Genomic DNA, 24,967 nt, shown 5'->3' with positions numbered 1-24,967 from the left:
AAATCCCATTAAAGGTAACTACACAGGTAAATACAACACACAGGATACATGTATTTTTGTAACTCTCTTCTCCTGATTTAAAAGACAGCTACATAAAGCAGTAATTGTAAAGCTGTGTTGATGGGCTTAATGAAAATGTAATGTGTATGACAATAGTAACATAAAGGAAGAAAACTGGATCTTAATAGGAACATAATTTTTGCATACTATTGAAGTTAATTTCATTATTTCTTTGAACTAGATTGTTGTAAGATGTTAATTTTAATTCCTATAGGCAAAACTAAGAAAATAATTTTAAAAATACCTGTGTGTATATTTAAAAAACAGGGAATTAAAATAGTACACCAGAAAATATCTATTCAATAAAAAACAAGTCAGTAATGGAAAAATAAGGAAACAAAAAGATAGGACACATAGAACAAATAAGGGGCAAACTCTACCTTATCAGTAATTGCATTAAAAGAAAATGAATTAAACACTCCAGTCAAAAGGCAAAGATTACCATAATGGATAAAAAACCATGATCCAGCCACAGCCCATAAGAGACACAGTTTGGATTCAAAGATACAAACACGCAGTCACCAAAAGAGAATTAAAGTGTCCATACTACTAACAGATAAAACAGGCTTTAAGACAGGACTTTTTACTACAGAGACAGAATATTATTTTATAATGTAAAAGGGTCAATGCAGAAACACATAAAAATGATAAATACATATATACCTAATGGAATGCCACAAAACAAAATCTGACAGGATTAAAGAAATAGTGCAACAATAATAGTCTGTACACTTCAATACCCCACTTTCAACAATGGATAGAACTAGTCAGAAGATCAAGGAAACAGAAGACTTCAACAACACTATGAGGGGACTTGAAAAAGTTCATGGAAAATGGAATTATAAACTTTATTTCTCAACCTCCATCAAGTTTGAAACTCTCTGGAGTGATGATACCAGCCATTTAGTCCATCCCTAAAAAACTGAGGGTCCTGGGAATTTAAACATATCAATGCAGTCTTTTTTACATTATTAACTGAAGAAAATTGGGGGCCCTTTAAAGATTTTTAAAGATAATAACTAAAAAGTTAGATAGAGCCAAATCAGGACTTTTAGGTGGATGTCTCATGATTCCCCACCAAAACTCTCACAAATTCACTCTTCTTTGATGAGAGGAATCAGCAGAAGCACTGTCATGGTGGAGAACTCTGGTGAAGCTTTCTTAGGCATTTATCTGCTAAAGCTCTGGCTTTTTCAAAACACTCTCATAATAAACAGATGTGATCATTTTTTGATCCTCCATAAAGTCAACAAGCAAAATGCCTTGAGCATCCCAAAAAACCTGCCATGACCATTGCTCCTGACTGGTCTGCTTTTGCTCTGACTGGACCACATCTGCTTCTTTGTAGCCATTGCTTTGATTGTGTTTTGTCTTCAGGATTGTACTGGTAAAGGCATGTTTCATCTCCTGTTTCAATTCTTAGAAAAAATGCTTCAGGTCTTGCTCTCACTTCTTTAAAATGTCCATTCAAGGCTCTGCAGCTGATCCAAGTAATAATGGTTTTGGCACCTACTGAGTGAAAAATTTGCTGAACTTTAATTTTTCAGTCAGAATTGTGTAAGCCAAACCCATTGAGATGTCTACGGTGTTGACTATTGTTTCTGCTGTTAATCATCAGTCCCCTTAGGCACAAACAAGATAGTCTTTTCCTTGCAAATTGATGTGGGTGGTCTGCCACATCAACTTCATCTGGGGGCTTCATCTTCAACTTTCTTAATATGAGTTATCAATATGTAAACTGCTGATTTCTTTGGGGCACTGTCTCCATAAACTTTTTGTAAAGAGTCAATTATTTCACCATTCTTCCACCCAAGCTTCACCATAAATTTAATGTTTGTTCTTGCTTCAATGTTAGCAGAATTCATGTTGCTCTAATAGGGGTTCATTTCAAATTGATGACCTAGTGCTTCAAACTAGATGCTATTCAAACATGCTATAACAAGTTAATAAACGTTTATTTTGGTGCAAAAAAACCTGGAAACCTATGCACAGTGTTTTCATTATACGCATTTTCCATTAATTTTCTGAAAGCCCCTCATAAAAACCAAATAGAGGCTGAGTGCGGTGGCTCATGCTTGTAATCCCAAAACTTTGGGAGGCTGAGTGGGCAGATCACATGAGGTCTGGAGTTCAAGACCAGCCTGGCCAACATGGCAAAACCCTGTCTCTACTAAAAATACAAAAATTAGCTGACTGTGGTGGGCAGGCATCTGTAATCCCAGCTACTCGGGAGGCTGAGGCACGAGAGTCTTTTAAACCCGGGAGGCGGAGGTTGCAGTGAGCTGAGATCGCACCACTACACTCCAGCCTGAGTGACAGAGTGAGACTCTGTCTCAAAAAGAAAAAAAAAAAAAAGCACAAACAGACCTAATAGCTATCAATGGGATACTCCACTTAGCACCACCGGCATGAATATTCTTTTGAAATACACATGGAATATTATCCAGGATAGATCACAATTTTTTAGGTCACAAACCAAGTCTCAATCAATTTAAAAAAGATGGAAATCATACAAAGTATCTTCTCTGATGGCAATGGAATGAAACTCAAAATTTAACAGTAGAAAGAATACTGGGAAACTAATTTGTGGAAGTTAAACAGTACACTCCTAAAAGGCAAACAAGAAATCACAGGAGAAATCAGAAAACACTTTGAGATGAATGAAAACAAAAACATAACATATCAAAACTTGGAAGCTGCAGCTGAAACAATGTTTATACATTTACGGCTGTAGATGCCTATATTAAAGAAAATCTCAAATTAAAAATCTAACCTTTTAAGAAATTTTAAAGAGGAAGAGCAAGCTGTACCCAAAGCAAGCAGAAAGAAGGAAAGATAAAGATCAGAACAGAAATAAATGAAAATAAATAGAAAAATAGAGATGATCACTGAAAACAAAAGTTGGTTCTTTGAAAATATCAACAAAACTGAAAAACCTTCAGAAAGACTTGTGGTAGGGGGGAAAAGGCTCAAATTACTAAACTCAGGAATGAAAGGCACACTACTACCACCAACCTTACAGCAATGAAACAGGGAATACCATAAACAACTGTATACCAATAAGATAATCTGGTAAAAATTCCTAGACAGACACAAACTACCAAAACTGGCTCAAGAAGAAATAGACATTCTGAAGAGACATTAATGAGTAACAAGACTCAATAATTTTACAACTTCCCATAAAGAAAAGCCCATGCCAGGCACAGTGGCTCATGCCTGTAATCCCAGCAGTTTGGGAGGCTGAGGTGGGCAAATCACTTGAGGTCAGGAGTTCAAGACCAGCCTGGCTGACATGGTGAAACCCCATCTATACCAAATGAGAGGTGACAATGTGCTAGCAGCCCTCACTCTCAGCACCTCCTCGGCCTCGGCATCCACTATGGTGGCACTTGAGGAGCCCTTCAGCCCGTCACGGCACCGTGGGAGCCCCCTCTGGGCTGGCTGAGGCCAGAGCCTCCTTTCTCTGCTTACGGGGAGGGTGTGGAGGGAGAGGCGCGTGAAGGAACCAGGGCTGCGCTCGCAGGCCTATGTGAGTTCCGGTGGGCCCTGGCGCGGGCTTGCGGGGGGACCCCGCACACACAGCCGCTGGCCGGCCCAGAGCAGTGAGGGGCTTAGCACCCGGGCCAGCAGCTGCAGAGGTTGCACTGGGTCCCCCAGCAGTGCCAGCCCGCTGGGCTGCACTCAAATTCTCGCCAGGCCTTATAGCTGCTTCCCCGCGGGGCAGGGCTCAGGACCTGCAGCCCCGCCATGTCTGAGCTCCCTCCCTGGGGTGTACTCCCACACAGCCTGAGCCTCCCCAACCGGCGCCGCCCCCTGCTCTGTGGCGCCCAGTCCCGTCTACAGCCCAAGAGCTGAGGTGAGGAGTACAGGCACAGCGCGGGACTGGTGGGCAGCTCCGCCTGCAGCCCTAGCACAGGATCCACTGGGCGAAGCCAGCAGGGCTCCTGAACTGGATGGGGACTTGGAGAACTTTTCTATATAGCCAGAAGATTGTATGTGCACCAATCAGCACTCTGTATCTAGCTCAGGGTTTGTAAATACACCAATCAGTACTCTGTGTCTAGCTCAAGGTTTGTGAATACACCAATTGGTACTCTGTATCTAGCTAACTAGCACTCTGTGACTTTGTGTCTAGCTCAAGGATTGTAAATGCACCAATGAGCACTCTGTGAAAACGGACCAATCAGCTCTTTGTAAAATGGACCAATCAGCAGGATGTGGGTGGGGCCAGATAAGGGAATAAAAGCAGGTTGCCTGAGCCAGCCAGTGGCAACCCGCTGGGGTCCCCTTCCACCCTGTGGAAGATTTGTTCTTTCACTCTTTGCAATAAATCTTGCTGCTGCTCACTCTTTGGGTCCACACTGCGTTTATGCGCTATAACACTCACCACAAAGGCCTGCAGCTTCACTCCTGAAGCCAGCGAGACCACGAACCCACCAGGAAGAACGAACAACTCCAGACGCGCTGCCTTTAAGAGCTGTAACACCGCGAAGGTCTGCAACTTCACTCTTGACAGCGAGACCACGAACCCACCAGAAGGAAGACGCTCCAAGACACATCTGAACGTCTGAAGGAACAAACTCTGGACACACCATCTTTAAGAACTGTAACACTCACCACAAGGGTCCACGGCTTCATTCTTGAAGTCAGTGAGACCAAGAACCCACCAATTCCGGACACACAAAGATATAAAAATTAGCTGGATGTGGTGGTGCACACCTGTAATCCCAGCTACTCGGGAGGCCGAGGCAGGAGAATCGCTTGAACCCTTGAGGCAGAGGTTGCAGTGAGCCAAGATCGTGCCACTGCACTCCAGCCTGGGTGACAGAACAAGACTCAGTCTCAAAAATAAAAGCCCAGACCCAAATGGCTACATTAGTGAGTTCTACCAAACATTTAAGGAATTATTACCAGTCATTCATAAAGTCTTCTAAGAAAATCATTTAAGGGAGTATTTCCCAATAAGACAAAACCATCACCACAAAAAAACTATAAAACAACATCCTTTATGAGTATAAACGCAAAAATCCTCAATAAAAATACTAGCAAACTGATTCCTACAACATATAAAGATGATATATCACAACCAAGTTGGATCGATCCCAGAAAGGCAGGGTTAGCTTAAGATCCAAAAATTAATGTAATACACCGTATCAGTAAAATAAAGGGAAAAACTCATATCACCTCAACAGATGCAGAGAAAAAATCTGACAGAATCCAACACCCTTTCATGACAAACACAGAAGCCCTCAACAGATTCGGGATAAAAAGGAACTTGCTTCACTTTTGTAAAGGTTGTCTCTGAAAAATCTACAGCTAGCATCATACTTAATGGCAAAAGAAATGGTCAAATACTTTCCCACCAAGATTAGGAAAAAAGACAAAGATGTCTGCCCTTACTACTTTTATTCAACATTGTATTACAGCTTTTAGCCAGGGCAATTAGGCTAGAGAAAGAAATGAAAACCATACAGACTGGAAAGGAAGAAGTGAAACTACCTTTTTGCAAATGACATGATGATCACATATAAAGAAAATCCTAAGAAATTTACTGAAAAACTTAGAATAAATGACATCAACATAGGTGCAGGATACAAGAGCAAGATACAAAATTCAATTGCATTTCTGTATACTTGCAATGCAAATTTCATTTTTGAAACTCCAAAAGTGAAATTAAGAATTTCATTTATAATAGCAAAAATAAAAACAGAAATACATTTAGCAATAGTTCAAGATGTGTACACTGAAAATGACAAAACATGATTGAAACAAATTTTTAGGAAGCTAAGAAAGAGTGAACAGACAGCCCATCTTCACGGATTGGGAAGACTTAATACTGTTAAGATGGCAATAGTTCTCAAATTAGTCTATAGATTCAATGCAACCCATATCCCACTTTCCTTTACTGCAGAAATTGACAAGCTGATCATAAAAATTATAGGCAAGGCCGGGCGCGGTGGCTCAAGCCTGTAATCCCAGCACTTTGGGAGGCCGAGACAGGCGGATCACGAGGGTAGGAGATCGAGACCATCCTGGCTAACACGGTGAAACCCCGTCTCTACTAAAAAATACAAAAAACTAGCCGGGCGAGGTGACGGACGCCTGTAGTCCCAGCTACTAAGGAGGCTTAGGCAGGAGAATGGCATAAACCCGGGAGGCGGAGTTTGCAGTGAGCTGACATCTGGCCACTGCACTCCAGCCTGGGCGACAGAGCGAGACTCCGTCTCAAAAAAAAAAAAAAAAAAAAATTATAGGCAAATGGCAAGGGATCCATAATAGTCAAAACAATTTTGAAAAAGAACAAAATCAGAGGGCTTTGTAACACAGAGGTTATAAAACTCTTAGAAAAAAATAAAGGAGGAAATCTTTGTGACCTTATCTCAGGCAAATAGTTTCTTAGATACGAAATCAAAAGCATACGTAACAAAAGAAAAAACAGAGATACTGAACTTCATCAAAATTAAAAACTTTTGCACTTCAACTATCAAGAAAATGAAAACCAGCCCTCAACCTGGGAGAAAATATTGGCACAACATGTATCTTATGAAAGTCTAGTATCCAGAATACATAAAGAACTCTTACAATTAAACAATGAAAAGACAAATGAATACTGGCAAATGATTTAAATAGCTGTTTTTCCAAAGAAGATATATATATATGTCCAATAAGCATGTGAAAACACGCCTAACATCATTTATCATTAGGGAAATGCAAATCAAAACCACCATGAGACTGTATTTCACACTAGTACATCCAAAATAAAAAAGACAGCTAATAACACACGCGAGCAAAAATGAGGAGAAATTGGAATTCTCATGCATTGGTGATGGGCATGTAAAATCATGAAGCCACTTTGGAAAACAGTTTGGCAGTCCCTCAAAAAAGGTGAGCATAGAGTTAGCATATGACCCAGCAATTCCATTCCTAGGTTTGTACCCAGAAGAATCACACAAAACCTTGTATATGAATTTTCACAGCAGCATTATTCATAGTAGCCAAAAAGTGGGGACAATCTAATGTCCATCATCTGATAAATGGATAAATAAAATGTAAACCCATTTATTCAGACGTTAAAAACAGTAATGAAGTACTGATACATGCTTAAAAATTATGCTAAGTGAGAAAAGCCAGTTACAAGAGACCATATAGTGTATGGTTCCATTTATATTAAATGCCCAGAACACACAATGAGATTAGTGCTATCAAGGGCCTGGGGGCAGAGAATAGGGAGTGATTACTAATGGTATGGGGATCCTTCTAGGGGTGACGAAATGTTCTAAAATTAGATAATAGTGATGGTTACACAGTTGTGACTATTATAAAAACCATTTATACATTTACAAACCAAAATATACATTTTAAAGGGGTAAATTTTTATGATATATACATTATATTTCTTTCTAAAAGCTTTATTGAGAATAGTTCATCTACACTACAACTCTCTCATCTAAAAGTATACAATTTAATGGTTTTTAGTATACTCACCAATATGGGCAACCATCACTAGTCAACTTTACAACATTTTCATCACCTCAAAAAGAAATGTTGTACATTTTAGCTATTAACCCTCCCTTTCCATCCCTCCCCATCCTTAAACTACTACTAACCTAATCTCTACCTCCAGAGATTTCCCCATTCTGGACATTTCTATGAATATTATCATGTAATTTAGATTATTGGTCTTTTGTGGCTGACTTCTTCCACTCAGCATGACATTGTCAAAGTTCATTCATTTTGTAGGACTACTGATTCCTTTCACCGCCTAATGAATATTCCATTGTATGGCTACACCACCTTTTGTTTATCCTCTGATACCTGGGTTGTGCCCACATTTTGGCTATTATGAATAATGCTGCTCTGAACATTCATATAGAAGTTTCTGTGTGAACATATACTTTCATTTCTCTTAGTTATACACCCAAGAGTGGAACTGCCAGGTCATGTCGTAACTGTATGTTGAACGGAGGAACTGCCAAGACTGTTTTCCAAGGTGGCTGCCCAGTTTACACTCCCACTAGCAATGTAGGAGGGTTCAGATTTCTCCCTCTCCTCAGCAACACTTGTTATTATCTCAGTTTCGGATTCTAGCTGTCCTGGTGGATGTGGACTGGTTATGTTTCCGTTTTTAAAAGAGGAGTGGGAAACTCCCATTGAGCCTGAAACCTTGATCTTCTGCCAAGTGTTTTCATGATTCCCATTAACACCTGATGTTTTTAGAGCGGGGAAGCTTGAACTAAAATGTGGGGGTAGGGATGACAGGTGTGAAATAAACAACTCTTTCAATCCAGAATATGCGAGGGCCACAGGCTGGGGGCTAGGTGAGCTTACCAAAGTCCTACCTGGCTCACCCAGAGGGAAAGCCTGCCCTATGGCAGGAAAGCGGAGGGAGCGACAGAAAGCTTCATTTGAGGGAGGTCTATAAACAATTTAAGGGTCAAGGACTTGATGACAATGGGCCAATGAACAATGGATTATACAGCCATTTTGTGCCTGGAGAATGGAGCTGTGCGAGCATTCGATTCCACACAGAAGACTCCGTAAGACACATGAAAAGCTCAGTTTGGAGAGCGGCTGCCATGTTCACAGTGTGTTTAAGACGTGTCCCCGGTCTGGATCCAGACGAAGTTCAGCAGGCCTGTTCTCAGAAGTGGTGATCGTGAAGGCAGGGGTGGATGCATGGAAGGAGGGTGCACGCATCTTGCCTCCAGCAGGCCATTGCTATGGCCAGAAAGTAGGAGAGAGAAGTGGCCCACAAGGGTTCCCATATGGATGGGTGAGTTCCTAGTTAGGATCCTCACAGCAGGGATCTCAAGGCTCAAGGGAGACCAGTGAGCACAAAAGGCAGGAGGGACTTTCACCTGCCCAGCAGTTCCAGTCAGGCCTGGGAATCCCACTCTTGCTCCTGCTTAGAGCAAAAAAAAAAAAAAAAAAAACCGGAAAAACTCAAAATTCATCTCATTCTTTGATCATCTCTTCCTGACTGTGAGGCTGTGTCATTCCTGTCTGAGCTAGCCTGCGTGTGTGTTTTCAGCTGTTCAGCATTTTCCATGCTCTCTGCAACCAGACTTGGATCCCGACTCCCAGTCAAAAAGATGGCAAGAGCTATGTTCCGGCAATCAGAAGGCAAAAAGAATGTAAAGCTGCAAGTGCAGATTTCAGTGGTTTTGAGAAACAGCGAGAGTACAAGTCAACATCAAGGAATTATTTTTACTACAGCAACTGTTCTCCTGAGACTTGTTCTTCCTGTATTTAACCTTTCATTCTTGGGGTTGGAAAGAAACACACATTAAAACCCCAGCCTCGTACACTGAGTTAAATTCACAGCTAAACCCGGGCACCAGAGCCCTTCTGAAACAACAGAACTATCCTTCCTGTAACTGATTATTCTGATTTGTAACTGAACCAACTTATACTCCCTTCTGATTAAATGCATGTCCTCCAAGAACCACATAATGAGGCAACTCTACGGTAAATACCGTGTGTGGTTTCAGCGAGAAATAAATTGCATCCAGCAGCTGATCTGTAACCACGGGCTGGGGTTTACTCTGATCACAGGAATGACTCCCATACTGAAGAGTACCTCCTGGCTTCCTTGCCCGTCATGAAGGAGAAAAAGAGTTACAAAGACAGTCTTACCACACACGAAACTCTCTGGTGGCACAGAGAAAATGCTCTGACCCTTCAGTGATTCTGGGTGGGCACACGTGGCTGTCACAAAGGCCTGCAGCATCCTGCCCATCAGCCATGGGGGCAGCCACTTCAGCTGGCAGTCGCACAGGAAGCTGTCGCTGCTGATATGGCTGAAAGAAACACAACAGTGGATGCCTCAGGTGCAGCCGCAGAGGAGGGATACTCCCTTCGCACACAGAATGATCAGTCGCCTCCAGTCAGCTTCTCAAGTGAACACCAGCAAGCTGGAAGGGGAAATGCTTTTTCTCACAGTTCCTCTCCAATTTCCCAGGGCTGTGCATATAACCCACCTGGAGATTTTGAAAAACTGCAGTTGCTGGCTGGGTCGGTCAGGAATGGTACCTATGACTGCACATCGAACGAGCTCGCACGTGAGGCTGGGGCTGCTGACCCAAGGACCACAACTGGAGTAGCAGCAGCGTGGAGCTCACCCACGCTCTGGGACAGACACTGTTCTGTGTGACCCTGGGCTGCCTTCTGACCTCTCCTGACCTCTGATACATCCAACAGTGCCACCATCCCCCCTCTGGTTTTTCCCACTTTCCTGATACACTACTTGGAGCTTCCAAACTCAACCTAAGACTCTGATCCAAATTCTGCAACAAGTTTCGAGGAGGGCTCTTTTGCCTCATGGCTGTTCCCTTTTCATTGGCAAAGCTGCATGTTTTCTTACTTCCAAATGTAATAAGCCCCGTCCCTGTGCCACCCTCTTGTTTGTGCCTTGATCTTTGCACCAGTATTCTTCAGAGGGCCAGCAGAATTCGGCTCTGCTCCCTAAATAGTGCTTGTTAGTTAATTGCCACTGCCCAGGGAGCATGAGAATGCACAACTTTAGTTTTGTGGGGCTCCAACCAAAACAGAGAATATTTTCTTTTTCATTTCTCAGCAACTAAGGATAAGCTTTTTAAACAGAAATCGGAATCGCCATCTCAGCGGACATTCCTTCCTGAGGAGTCACTTGAAGATAAGTCAACCAAGAGTCTAGCGGCCTTGTTCCTGGAAGACCTCAGAGCTGTGAGCTAAAGAATGATGGCTGGTCCACAATAAGGGAAGACTGGGAAACAGAACACACAGGCTTCCCTGCAATACACTGTCTCTGGTACCTGGTGACAAACAGGGGGCACAGGTATGCTCAGAATTCCAAAAACATCATGCAGGCCAAGAGCATGACCTTGGCCACCTTCTCCACCCACCACTGTCCTCAGACATCAGCAAAGCAACCAAATGGACTGGCCTTCCATTTTCTTCTATTTCTCTCCAGATTTCTAATGAGCGGAGAAACTGTCACAGCAAGGAAGAATGAAACGTAAGCAGATGACCCAAGTCTAAATGAAGTAAAATCCACTCTTCCTCATGTTCCCCATCACCCCTAGATGAGTTGGGCATCTTATTAAAATAATTATAATTTTGGAAAGTGCTTTTCCAAAAACGGAAATAACTTATCTCAAGGCCATCATAACTGGGACGCTGACCCATATCAGATCTTAACATCAGAATGAGAGTTTGCATTTTTATTTCATAGGCAGGTAGCGTCCTGCTGAGAGTTATCTGGAGGGCTGTTCTACTGTGGAGTCACTGCAAGTGGCGGAAGGGCTGTCACGGCCATCCCTGATGAAATGGCCAATTCCCATGCAGCATTTGGGGAGGGCAGCTCCCAGGAGTGCGCCCTGCATGGGGGTCGGGCTGGCTGCGCCAGGCATGGGGGAACTCAGCCTGGATGGAGAACTCGCCGCTGTCAGAAGCACCTCCAGCTCCCTCGCAAGAGGGCACTTCCATGCAGTCAGGCAGAACAGCCTGGGCACTGTTCATGAAAGCCTAGGAGGAGAGGCTGGGCCATCCCTGCACGACGTTAGGCATTTGTGCAGGATACAAGGGCATATTCCATTTGAACCACAGGAACAAACTGGGGAAGACAAATTTGACATTTATCTTTGATCAGACACATGTGGAAAGGGCTAAGCCTCATCTTACACATGCTCTGGACGTGTGGGGCTAATGCCTTTGAGGATTTCCTATTTCTTCCACCATGAAACCCACCTCAGACAGGAGGCCAGACTCCACGAAGACAGTGGGTACCCAGGGTGGAGACAGCATGTTCCTAAAAAGCAAGTTAGGACCGAGAGGACACATGGGGAGGGCCTCGGGCCAGGCAGTACTGAGGATTCCAACCCCTAGGCTCTGCAGGCTCCTGCCGCCCTTCCTCCACCCATGGAGAGCACAGCGCCATCGGCTCTACTGCCTTCTGCGGCCATTCCAGGGCTTCGCTGGCTCACATGATGCATTTTCATGATTCCAACTCAAAGTGTGTTTCTAATCATCACTTGTGGAAATTTACCCAGAGGATGACTAAGTGCACAGTACAACCTGACTTGATCTGATGGAGAAGAAAACGACCAAGTGGAATTAACCGTTTCTCTCACCCGAGGACTGAGCACAGGGCCAGCCCCAGCTAGGTACGTCCAGCAATGATGGCAAAGCCAGGCAGGAGACCGAGACTGAGCCTCCAGAACTAGAGAAGCACACTGGGGGTCCGAGCTTCTGGAAGGGTCCAGTTCCTTCCAACTTCCCAAGGAAAATCTTATCCCCTTCCTCCTTCCTTCTCTCAAAATACCCTCTTCCCATTTAAATTTAATCAGGTCTTTTTCACTCCTAACATCATATCTGAAAGTTTCAGAGACAGAAAAGGTGAAAGAATTCCACAGTGAATGCTCCTGTGCCCCACCACTTGTCTTCTACAACTAATGTTTCATTCCACTTGCTTTACTGTGAGTCCACCTCTGAATCCAGCCTTCCACGGTGGTCTGGAATCATCTCCTCCCCTGCTCTGGAAGGAGAGCCATGGAATCCCTTCTGTATGTTCTGTCTCATCCGACAGATAGAGGCAGAGCTGCTGAGGCTGGAAGAGGGAAGGCCCTGGGCATGGAACAGCTGTCTGCAGAGCCCTGAGCTCCATGTACCCATCACAGATGCCCACTCCAAGATCCAACCCTTGCAAGGACGGTATCTGTTCAGCAGGCCTGAGGCTCACAGCACGCTGAACGTCACAGGGCAAGTGCCCAGGCCACCTTCCTTCCTCACTCAGAGCGGTGTCACCCGGCCTGCTTCAGTTCTCAGCTACGGGGAATGCACGACATTTCCCATTCCCAGCCTCCCTGCCCCAACTGAGGGTCCATCAGGAGTGGCCTCAGGGAATGGGGATGACGCCAGGGCAAAAAGATGACTGTCCTTTGGCATGTGCCATTCTGTCAGCACTTCTAGGAACCAAAAGCTACCCCTTGAGGGAACTGATATCATGGCTAGAACTTACTGGCTGCAGAATCAGATTCATGTCTAGAAAAAAAAAAAGAAACTTGGGTGTTATACCTGAGGACCTAGACTAGCTCCCCTGCCAGAGAGGAGGATACAGGGAAGATTTTCCAACCTTGTCACCCAAGAGCCCATGGTCCAAGTCCACGGTGGGAGCACCACCACCTGTGAACTGTGCCTAGAAAGCTTGGAAATGGTATGGGCAGACACCACCGCACCCCTCAGCATCCCATCCCCTCCAGAGCTCTGCCTTGCTCACAGCCCACCAGGCTCTGAAGGAGCCCCTCTCAACACAGGCCTTCATTGTAAACAAGCCCAAAAGATGGAAACTCGTCCCTGACATAATTAAAGGGGTGATTACCCACTTTATAAAGGACAGTATATTTCACATTGTCTAGAACAGTGGTTAGCAAGCTTCGGCCTGCGGCCCCACTGCCTGCTTCTGTCAGTGTGACTTTATGGGCACACAGCCACACCCACCTGCTTATGTATTGTTTATGGCTGCTTTCTGCTGCAATGACACAATCAAGTAGTCATGACAGAGACCCTGTGGCCTACAAAATCCAAAATATGTACCATGTGGCCTTTTAACAAGTGAGCATAATGCAACTGCAGAAGTTTCTTACTCTGAAAGTCTCCGTTCCCATCAGTCAGACCCAGGGAATCCAGATACTTACAGTTCTTTAAGATTCTTCATCTTCACAAAGGCATCAAACTGGACAGATCTGATCGCATTCCCTCCAAGGTTCCTGAAACAGAACATACATACTTACACAAAGAAACCCTAGGTAAACCTGAGGGGTTTTCAGGACAGTCCTGGTTTCACAGATGACCCACAGGGACTAGCCAGACCTGTGTCCTAACTACTACAGGAGGCTGTTGTTTCCCGAATCGCAACACAAGCCCACAGAATGACTCAGGAGCCGAGCCAGCCTTAGCGCACCATCCAAGCTGGGCGGGGGCCTGCTCACAAGGCAAAACCTTCCCCAACAGAGGTAAGAGTCAACCTTGATTCAAAGAGGAAATAAACTAAGAATCACATACATGAGGCATCCGCCCCAGATGGCAACAGCATGAATGTCTCAGGGGTGGCTCTGTCCCCCTCCTCCCAGGGTCTCAGAAGCAACCACATCAAACTGGTTCAGCCCAGCACCTACTCTGCATTGTTAAGCTGCTTTAATGGAGGCAACAGGCTTGGCCAGCAGGAAGCACCTTGGTGGAAGAGGTAGTGAGGCCAGGGGTCCCTGAAGGAGCTGGTGCAGGGGTGAGGCTGCGCAGCAGGAGTGGGGAGGGTATTTATCCAAACACCAACTGAATTAACTGGGAGCACACCCACTGGCCATATGTTCTGTAACTGTTCCTGGCATAGGCAACATAAAGGCCAAAGTTGAAGCTGACTTATAATGAGAAGGAAGCAGCTGGTGTTTCCAAATAGCCTGTTTCTCAGTTTACAAAGATGCGATTAAATTGCTAGCAGAACTCCCCGGCAGCCACATTTGGCAGGCCTGTGCCTCAGGGCAGGGCTGGCGAGATACTCACAGGTGCTCCAGGCCTTCTAGCCCGGAGAATGCTCTCTTAGCCACAGACTTGATCTTGTTTCCAAACAGAGTCCTGTAGTTTCCAAACATCCAGAAATTAAGGCCAGGGAAGGAGAGAGAAACAAGGAAGGGTTGAGAGAAAGAGAAAGAAAACACATAATTAAGGTAGTGCTACCTGATAAGTCTGTCCAGTGAGGGGCAGGTGGAAAGCTGACCTGCGCTGAGATTACGGGTTTGAAGCACACAGGCCTTACCCTTTCTGAAATGAAATACTTCTATCTTTATTAGAATTTAATAGTGACGACAGGAGGGAATTGCATGCGCCGTCTGGCCTAAAAAAGGCCCCTTGCAGTGTCAGGTGGAAATCACCTTGTCTGGCCCGGTCTCTCTCCAAGGACCACCCACGCTTGGATGGTGAAGTTTAGTGATGGCCTTGCAGGAGAGATGAGACCGGTTATGGTTTCAGTGAGAGGAAGCTGAGTCAAAAAAGGAAAGAAAAATCTTCAGAATTAAAACTGCTGCCCATGACTGGGCATGGCGGCTCAGGCCTGTAATCCCAGCACTTTGGGAGGCTGAGGCAGGAGGCCTCAACTTGAGGAGGCTCAAGTGATCCCAGGAGTTTGAGACCTGGACAACATAAGGTGAACTTGTCTCTACAAAAAATAAAATATTATCCGGGCGTGGAGGCACGCACCAGTAGTCCCAGCTACTTAGAAGGCTGAGGTGGGAGGACTGCTTGAGCCCAGGAGGTGGAGGCTGCAGTGAGCTGTGATCGCACCACTGCACTCCAGCCTGGGCAACATAATGGGAAGTTGTCACAAACAAAAACCAAATGAACAAAAACCCCCAAACTGCCACCCACTTCTGAAAAGTGCATTCTGGGAACAAAGTTTCCCAAAAGAGGCAAGAAGAGGACAGGAAAACAGGCATCCATCAAGCTGGCTCCATAGCTCTCTGCATCTGAGATGTCCTGGCAGTCAGCACACAACCATGGGGAGCTGTGTCCTTGCCTATGAGAGAGACCCCTCAGGGCCTGCAGGCGATGCCCCAGTGCTTTGGCTCCTCAGCCATACCCCAGACTTTATATGACGTCAGTGGGCCAGCCTCCAAGGTTATCACTAGTGCCTGTCCCCTGCCTGGACTGCCTGCCCATGAGAAGGGGTTTCTGCTTCCAGGCAGCTCTGATCCAAGCCTTAGCAGTAACTGCTAAGAGCTTTCCCAGAAACCAAAGTCTGTGCCCTGCAGAACACACGAAGAAATGAGTGCCTCCTCCACTGCACTGTGTGATCTAAAGGCAAGCTTGTTTCCCTGCAGGGGAGCCCCTAGGGTGGACACTGGGAATGAAGAGAATTGAGTTTTCCCCTCCCCGTTACCATGTTCTCTGATGAGAACCCACCAAAGGCATTCCCTCCAATTCAGACAGCACAGGAGACTACCAGGGAACAACTGAAGGCAGTGCTGACCATGAGCTTCGTGGACTTGTCAGTCTTAAGGTACACCAGGATCTAACAGGCTTGCTAAGAACACCGATTGCTGGGAGCCAACTCCTGGGGATTCTCAGCGTCAACAGGTCTGTCCGAGACAATGGGGTTCAGGTGGGCAGGAGAGGAAGCCCCTGGAGAAAGCCCATCTGGCCCAGCCCCCTAGTGGGAAGGAGACTCTTGGTCCAGGATCTCACCTAGCACTGGGGAAGAGACTGGACTAGAGGCCAGCTCCACCTTCAACCTGCATTAAGACTGGGACCCATCAGGGAAAACAAGAAGTCTCAGCCCCTTCCCGAAAGGAGGAAAAATGTAAGCCCTGAAGCAAACCAAAGATGGCAAGGCAGCCTGGGACCTGCCCAGCACACCGGCTGCTGCTTCTTCCTAACTGCAACAGGCCTCCTGGGAACCGCCTGGGCAGGTACCAGGAGGCTGCCTCCCGGCAACACAGGCTCACAGTAGAGCCAGAGGGAGGCACCACCAGCCTGCGTGGCCAGCTTCCAGGGCAACCACTCCACAGGGGCTGCCTGACCCTCTGTTTCATGAGAAACAGACTCCCTCCCTGGGGGCCACCATTCAGGCCGACCCCGGCACTAACTGTGAGCTCAGCCCTCAGACAAAGCCAGCTCTGTTTCCTGCCTCCGGAGGGTGAAGGGGCAAACGGGCCAGAGACCCTCTGCCTTTTCTTTCTCTCAGGCCGTCTGCATGGATGGGAAAACAATCGCATTCTGAAAGCATTTCCACAACCCCTCTCAGTCTGAAACTTTTATTTTAAAACAAATAAACCAAACACACAGAAAAGCCGGTGGCCATGCTAACTTACGCTCTTTAACCACAAAACTCGCCAGCAAGTAACAGCTCATGGGGCACTGCACCCCGAGCACTTCAGAGACCGCTGCCAACTTCTACACTTACTCAGATCCCCCGGCCCAGGCACTCCGTGCCCGAGGTCCCAGTAAAAACGCATTGAACTGTTTAGTGAAATCTCCTGTAAACGAGATCCAGGAAAAAGCTGCGCTTTATTTCATCCATTAAATATTAGTCATATTGACCTGTTTTACAATGAGGGCAGGCTGTTATTTTTAATGGTGACAATAGCAATAAAACAAATTCTCAAATTCTCAATTATGCACGGGCTAATCATCTTGTTGGTGGACTAGGCAGGGTCCTTACCTTCCCCCAGCAGACATATGGGGCTGGGATGGGGAGCTGCAGCCAGCAGACTGGGATGGCTCTAATAAAAGGCTGCTGTGAGGAGAAAGGAGAGGCGGGAATATGGGCTGGGAGGACACTATTTCTGTATCACAGCCAGGCTCCCAGAGAAGGCACAGCTGGCCTGACCTCCCCAGCACCAACCTGGAACAGAAAGCAACCTGCGGGAGTCACCTGTCAAGCCTCCCATCCATCTCCTGGCCAACCCAGCTAACAGCTCGAAAGGCTTGGTTAGCACTTGCCAAATCAAGTGGCAGGTACAGGGGGCAGTGCTCAGGTGGTCCTTGTACTCATGTCCTTGGGAGTAGCCGTGACATGTGCACTAGCCCCCACTCCCCACCCACACACACAGTGAGTTCCACTGCAGGCCCGGCCCCCCCACAGGCAGGGATGGAGGCTGCACTCCCATCAGCTCTGCAAGTGCCCCCAAACATACCCCTTCCCATGTGCCCTGTGTGGGACTCTGCCCCTCCCTCTGAGGAATGCCATGGAGCCAGCTGGAACCACGGGGCAGGAAGTCGCATACCCAGATCACTAACTGCTCCTCTCTGCCTGAAATTTAGGATCCAGAAATTCTCTCTTCCCTCCTGTGTACTGACTCTGTGCCACTGTGCAGGCCCCAGCCTGGGAACCGCACAACCATTTGGAAACAAACAGGCCCTGGGGTGGGTCTACAAAAGAATCCCAGACAAGCTAGGAAGAAAGGCATGTGCTGGGGTCTAGGAACATTCTTACCCTGCTGGGAAGCTCCAGTGTGAGGAACTCTCCAACACAGCTGTGTGCATAAGCTGGAAAAATTAAGGGCAGGTCAGCATCCACCCCAAATTCACAGAGAGGCCATTTATGGCTCTGCGGCTCACATCTCCCTTTCTTGGAAAACATTTTAATTTAGGTCTGACCTCTTGCGTGGTGGGAAGGACCCAAGGTCCCTGAGTATTTCAGCGAAGGCAGGGGTCTCTACCTTCCCATCCTAGGGCAGATCCTGAACACGAGCTCCCTGAGCTCTCCAAAGACAAACCCACACCAAATGAAGAGACTCAGGGCACCGGCTGCGCTCCCCGCAGCACGGATCAGCTGCTCTAGAGGGGCAGGTCTTCTGTGTTAACATGCACCCCACTTCTCAGTGGATCCCAACAGGCCAGCACTGGGCCATTCCCACGGAGCAACACAGTGCTGTCTGTGGTCACTTCTTTCAGCCAGGGCCACAGCACAGAGCTTTCCTGGAATGTTCTGAGTAGACGGGTGGACCAAAGAGGCACTGGGTTCTTCCTCTGTCCCTCCCTTCATTCGTTCAACAAACATCGACTCAACACCTGCAATATGCCAAACACAGCAGTTTTTAAGTAGCCCTGTGTACCAGGATCACATGAGCAGCATTTACTTCTCTGCTTCCCTTTCAATGTGGAAATTTGCACACACTATGCTAGGTAGACTTAGTAGTATCCTGAACCCCAAGTGCCCATCACACAGCTACAACCATCCTCTGGTCGTGCCAATCTCGCCTCATCTCTACCTCTAGCCACTGCCCATTCTCGAACTCAGCAGGAGTTTATGGAATCCAAATCATAGGCCTCATACCATTTTCTTTATCCAAGAAGAAAATGATTCGTTTCCTTTGCCACATAACCATGATAGCATCACACTTACATAAGTGATTGCATATACTTAATCATATTAAGGAATTCTTGTTTGTTTATTGTCCCAGCTTCCCCAACTGGATGCATGTCTTTCTCTCTCACCCTTTTTCAAACATACACAGCGTCTCCAGCCCCAAGAAGCTGACTCAGTGGCTGCGTGGGGTGAGGCTTAGATTTTAACAAGTTCCCAAGAGTCTCAGGACCAGCTCAGTGTGGAGCCCACCACAAACAACAAGAGAGGAAAGCAGGGGCTTGGGCTGACCTCTTGGGGCTCAAGTGGAAGTGCTGAGCCTGGTCCAGCAGGGGGACAAAGGAGAAAGCACCAGGGCACAGAGGGTGCGCACTCAGGAAGGCAGCGGCGGACTCATGCAGCACCGGAAGCCCAGGTGACCGGGGGCCAGGCACACCTCACGGGCCTTCTGTAGAGAGACAGTCTCCTGGAAGCCATGACACCCAGGAAACAGCTCCAGGTTCCTCCAGACGGACATGCCCCATGAGGGCTGGCAATGCCGCCCATTCTCCCCACCCTCACCCTTCAATCAGTTATGGCCGAGGCCAGGGAGGCTTATACTGAATGGCAGCCCCGGTGCTGAACACCTCAGCAGCCACGTCCCAGACCTGGAGCTCCTCTTGCTAAGAAGGCCTCTGCCTCACCCCACTTGGTACTTCTGGCTCTTCCCAGGTTTGCCCTATATGGGATAAAAAGGGGCCACGTATGGGTTAAAGGTTGGGGAAAATCAGCATTGTTTTAGGGACAATAAGGACAAGAAACACTGACAAGCATCTCCGACATGCTGCTGGAGTACAGGACGCTCAAGAAGAAATACCTTCCTCAGATAGCCAACAGAGCTTATTCCTCATCAGGACCCTGTATATAAAAGGTGTGAAATGCCATGCTTTTCCAAACCAATCAGAAGCATCTACTATATAAAAAGACTCTCCCTACCATAGGCTCTCCTCTATCCTCGAGCTCCACTAGGGCTTTCCAAATATTTACTTGACACTCGCACTCTGCCGAGCTCCCCATCACTGGGGACGGGATGGGAGAATCGAGTGGCGGCCGTCCGCTCTGTCTTGCCCTCCTCCAGTCTTCCCTCCAAGCTGCTAGTCAACAGTGATAATTAGCCCCGTCCTCCTCCTGCGTGGTCCTTGGGTGGCATCTACAGAAAGTGCTGGTGACATGCAGAGAAAACAGGGTGGGCCAAGGGGGAGGGAACGTGGGCTTTGGAGCCAAACGAGCAAATCCTGAGCCTGCCACTTGCCAGCTGTGGAGTTTTGGGCAAAATCCCATCACTTCTCTTTCCTCAACTAATAAAGAGGTTGCCTAACGGAGCCTGCCCTCATGAGATCATTAGGTACCACACACACAGGTGCTTAGCAGATTAACTGGCAAAATCTAGGAGCTAGGAGAAAAAGAAAAAGACCCCAAACCACACATTAAAATAGCTGCTACCATGACCCTTGGAAATGATGTTTCCATTTGAGATGACGGCTAACGATGAAAGTACTGTCAGGAGCCTCACCGCCCTCACAGCTGACTGAGCTTTACACAACTTTGAGAAACGGAGTAACGGGGCAAGACTCCTTTGTACAAAGGACAACAGCAAATTCAGCAGTTTTCATGTGAGTTGTCAGGGATGCCCGAGAGAAGCTCCACCAGGCTGCCAAATGCCGGGTCACCAGCCCCCAAGAATCCAACACCCAGACCAGCAAGAAGACCCCTGCCCAGCGAGGAGTGGGGTGTCCCCCGCTCTCTTCTTCAAACTCTTCCCCCCAAACAAAAGCCTGCGTGGAGCCAGCTCTCTTCCGCCTGGGCCCAGAGCAGAGAGGTGCAGGGGGCACCACAGAAACGTCTGCCACAGAAGTGTCTTCCCGCGCATTTGCTGGCGGAGCTCCGTGCCGCGGATACTCACAGCTTGCTGAGGCTGTCGAGCCCTGAGAAGGCACCGCTCGTGTCCTCTATTGTGCCCGCAATCTCGTTATGGTCCAGATCCCTGGGGAGAGGACAGAAAGCAGCTCACCGAGCAGTCTGGGCATGAAGGGAAAGCAAACTCCCACCCAGCCTGCTGCTCAGAAGCTGAAGTCCCCTGGGTGCACCCTGGAGGCACAGCCGGGACGTAGGGTGAAGAGACACATGGCCCTGGGAGGGAAGCCCTGTTTCTCAGCCTTCCAACCAAGACGACACACGCCTCAGACAAAAAGCTTCCCTGGGCTCCACCTGCCTCCCTGTCTGCGGAGGCCGCGCTCCGGGGGAGGGAGGTGGTGCAGACAGCCCAGTTTGTATTCAGCCCCCGGAGAGCGGACATCTGGCCCTGGCACGAGGATCAGCCCAAAAGGTTCCTTAAGGCTCCTGTCTGTTCTCATACCAACCAGAGTCCCTTTTCTGGACATGACCGAGAAACTGCAGAAAGCACGTGGAAGAAATAGACCTGGCACAGGGCCCACCCGTGGGCCCCTCCGTGCCAGCCAGTGGGTCTAGAGCCCAGAGCCCATCTCCTCCCAAGGCCTGCAGGGCGCTGACTTTGAGCCAGGGAGGACATCTGGGTGCTGAGTCAGACTTGTGACCCACTCGCCAGGATTGGAGAGATGAGGCCAACTCCTCAGCCCAGGCCCCTCCAGCAATACAAATCCCATGGCCGATGACTCAGTGGTCTCCCAGCTTCCAGAAGCAGGTCACAGTGCCCAGGCGAGACATCACACCTGGCGACCAGGCTCCCATCCTGCACACATTCTGCCTTCTCCAACTTTCCACAAGGTTCTTGGTTCTTAAACTTTCCCCTCTTGAGTCCTTGCAGACACAGGCCAGGGACAGAAAAGGAGCTCTTGTCTCCTGTGAGAAGCTGCAGCAGGAATCAATGCTGCCAGCAGGGAGGGCAGCTCTGAATGAAGAGTGAAATGCTGGCGGCCACGTTTCTTTTACAGCAGGAAGCTCAAAAAGTGAAGATTCTGCTGCTGGAAGGGACTTCTCCTCTCAGTGGGTTCCTTCCTATCATCTGCATACTGAAAAAACCAGGGACCGGGGGCTGTGGCTTTGTATGCCTGTCTCCCGGCTCCTAGCCCTGGCTGCCAAAGTTTTTCTCTCCTTTCTGGCCAGCTCAGTCTGAATGTTCCCAGCCTTGTTATTTGGACCTTGTATGGGCTCACAGGCTGACCTGGCCTGAATAGCTTGGCTCCAGCCCCTTTCACACTCCCTGGCAATGGCTCCACGTTAAAGCTGGTTTTGCCAGGTGCAAGTGCAAAGGCCTCCCTCCCTGTCACACTGGAACAGACCCCTCTCTGTGCAGTGAATTACACCTGAGAAGGAGACCCTAGAACCCGCCACCACTATCCTCTGAAAACCGTATGCCCCTCTCTGGGGGTTTTATGCTCATAGCCGCTTGGAAGTTCTATAAAGCCAACCATGGGAAAGTTTTATACACAAGCCTCAGAAAAGCATCCTGCACTCACTTTTGCCAATCCCATCTAATTAGGGACTTCAAGGGAAGCGGCATTAGCACCTCCACTTTGTTAACTGACCCCTGATGAGGTACAAGGAGAGACACAGGATTCCTTAAGTGCTGCTTTTGCAAAGGAGGCATCTTGGTACAGGTTATGCTGAAGAAATTCAAACGCTAGGGCGAGAGATGCACAGAAATATTCCCATGGTTTAGAGAAAAAATACTCAGGACTTAAAAACGGAAGTTGCAACTGAAGACTCAAGATGGAAAAGACTGACCCACGGCTGCTGAACTGGAGGCCGCACCAGGCGCTCAGCGTGGGGAAGCTTTTTCCAACACTAGGAGCCAGCATCCCGTCCAGCACAACGTGGGCATCACTGCTTGAGAACAACTACTTTTTAGGAGTTGCCATCCCTCTCTAGGCACTATCCTAGGGGAATGGGAGGTTTTTCTGCTTAACCAGTTCTTTCTCAGTTGATTACATAAAAGTTTGAGACTCTGCACACAGAGCAAGCCAGCTTTGGATCCAATTCTGACTCGAAGCCAACGCAAATGGAGTTCAACAAGCAGACGGTTTGCTCTATTCTGCTCTCCCCACTGGGGACCCTTTTATCCTGTCAGGAGTGGGAGACGTACAAGACTCGCAGGCTCCTGAGTCCCTTGAAGGCGCCCTCCGCAATGTGGCTGATGGAATTATGGCTGAGACGCAGGACGCTCAGGCTGCTTAGCTCGGCCAGGCTCTCCTCATCCAGCCGTGTCAGGTTGTTGAAGGACAGCACCCTGAGGAAAGGGAGGGCAGTAATGTCACCATCTAGCGTGGTTGCCCCCCAACCCCACCCCACCGGAAATCAGGCCACGGTCGGCTAGGTTTCAGTGGGAAATGACACGGATGCACACACATAAGCGCACAGCGCCCCACCCCCAGAATTCTGGGGGTAAAAGTGGCCATGCAGCTAGAAACTCATCAGTGTCCAACACACTAGTCTGACTCCTAGATCGGCTGCGTAGGTCACAGGGGCCAAGGTAGCTGTTAAACTGTCAAGACTACGCACAAGGTCATGACACACAAGAACTCTCAAGCTCCAGTGCCTTCATGCTGCTGTCCAAGGCAGCTCCTGATTCAGGCTACAAAAGACCTCTCATAGCAGAAGCCTGGGATTCTGGAGATGACCGACAGCAAGCCAGCAAGCCAGGGAGCCCCGGTCACACTCCCTGCATCGGCCAGCAGAGGGCACCACTAGCCCCTGCGTGGGACGACCACACCTGTGCCTCACGCCTTAGTGGGGCAACTCCCCCAGGACAGGAGCCTCCTGCTCAGGCCTCTCTGCCCCCATCCACGTGGTCCTCAAGAGCATGATCCCCTACTGCAGGTGGTAAAACCATATGCTTTGTCCAAGCCTCAGAATCAAAGCTTCCTCCCAGCACTCCTGCACCTCTGGGTTGGTTACATGACATACTGGTCATCTATCGTTGAAAAATGAAAAATTGGGGCCGAGGCAGGAAGACGGAAAATAAACTCTGAGAAGATTAATGAGTTTTTAAAGGCAGCTGGGAGCAGCATTCTTTCCCTCCTGGACAAATAAGTCAGGGTGTCTGTCAGTTGCATAGACCTGGCAGGAGATCAAAATTATATCCTCACCTGCAATTAAAGAATGTAGCTTAAAGGAGGGGTGGGAAACACACGCTGGGAAGCAATCCCAAATCTGGCTCTGAGGTTACCTGGATATGGTGCTAACTGCTAGGACTGCTCAAGCGCACTTCTGTGATCTCTGCTGCCTCTTCTAGAGGGCACAGAAGAGGGCTTCATGCCTTCCACCAGCCAGAGAGGGGATCCCGCACCCCGCAGAAGACAGCATGCCTTCCCTGGGGCCGCAATATGCTGGTGAGTCAGAGGACAGCTCCTCACTTTAAGAATTGAACTGGCTCAGACTTTCGGGACTTAAAAGACCTCTCTTGCTTCCCACAGCTCCCAGCCCTGACCAACAAAACCAGGAGTTCCCTGCTGGGGTCACAGCTTGACTACCGAGCCTGAAAGGAGCCATCCAGCACGATATGGAAGGTACAGCTGCAGGCCCTGAAGCATAGGAAGCTGAACCCAAAGGGTTAACACTCACCGAATCCAAGAAAAGTTAGGAAAGAGGCAGGACCACTGTGTTTTGCATTAGATAATGATGGAGTCACCAAAATATAAACTCCAAGTCTGTGTGTGTGTGTGTGTGTGTGTGTGTGTGTCAGAGGTGGGGGAGGGGAGGAAGAGGAGGAGGGAAGGAAGGACAGGGGGAGAGAGGAGAACACAGAAGACCAGACACAAACACCAGATGCAAGAATCCACATCAGATTCACACATCCCCTTGAGTGTGTCTGGTGAGGTCAAGAGAGACAAGACAGACTGAGGCCTGGCTCTCTTAACAATCATTCACTTCAGTGGGTGAATCTTTTTCCAACAGCCAAGCCTAGAAAAAGGAGAAAAAAACAAAAAAGAAAACCCACCCAAGTCTTACGAAAAATAAAGAAACCTAGTGGACTAAACTGGAGCATATAAAATGGAAAGAACAGTGAAAACACAAACTATCTATTTGGGAAGATGTTCTCTGAGTCCTTAGGAA

The 24,967-nt window shown here is 47.9% G+C and overlaps 1 protein-coding gene across 4 annotated transcripts in view; it reads right to left on the bottom strand.

Moving 5' to 3' along the window:
- Positions 1-24,967, bottom strand: part of LRIG1 (leucine rich repeats and immunoglobulin like domains 1) — a 126,815-nt gene that overhangs the window by 10,350 nt on the left and 91,498 nt on the right. For 2 of the 4 annotated variants that reach the window (XM_007984912.3, XM_038003684.2), the window contains 5 exons: positions 22,998-23,141; positions 20,838-20,918; positions 14,596-14,667; positions 13,734-13,805; positions 9,697-9,860 (listed from right to left, as the gene is read on the bottom strand). In XM_007984912.3, coding sequence (XP_007983103.3) covers positions 9,697-9,860; positions 13,734-13,805; positions 14,596-14,667; positions 20,838-20,918; positions 22,998-23,141 — 533 coding nt within the window. Of the gene's footprint in view, positions 1-9,696; positions 9,861-13,733; positions 13,806-14,595; positions 14,668-20,837; positions 20,919-21,387; positions 21,945-22,997; positions 23,142-24,967 lie in introns of those variants that run through there. The other 2 variants (XM_038003686.2, XM_038003685.2) reach the window with 2 other exon arrangements.

This window comes from Chlorocebus sabaeus, chromosome 22, assembly GCF_047675955.1.
Source record: "Chlorocebus sabaeus isolate Y175 chromosome 22, mChlSab1.0.hap1, whole genome shotgun sequence".
In the NCBI taxonomy this organism is placed as follows: domain Eukaryota; kingdom Metazoa; phylum Chordata; class Mammalia; order Primates; family Cercopithecidae; genus Chlorocebus; species Chlorocebus sabaeus.
This window is presented reverse-complemented; position numbering and strand designations above follow the sequence as displayed.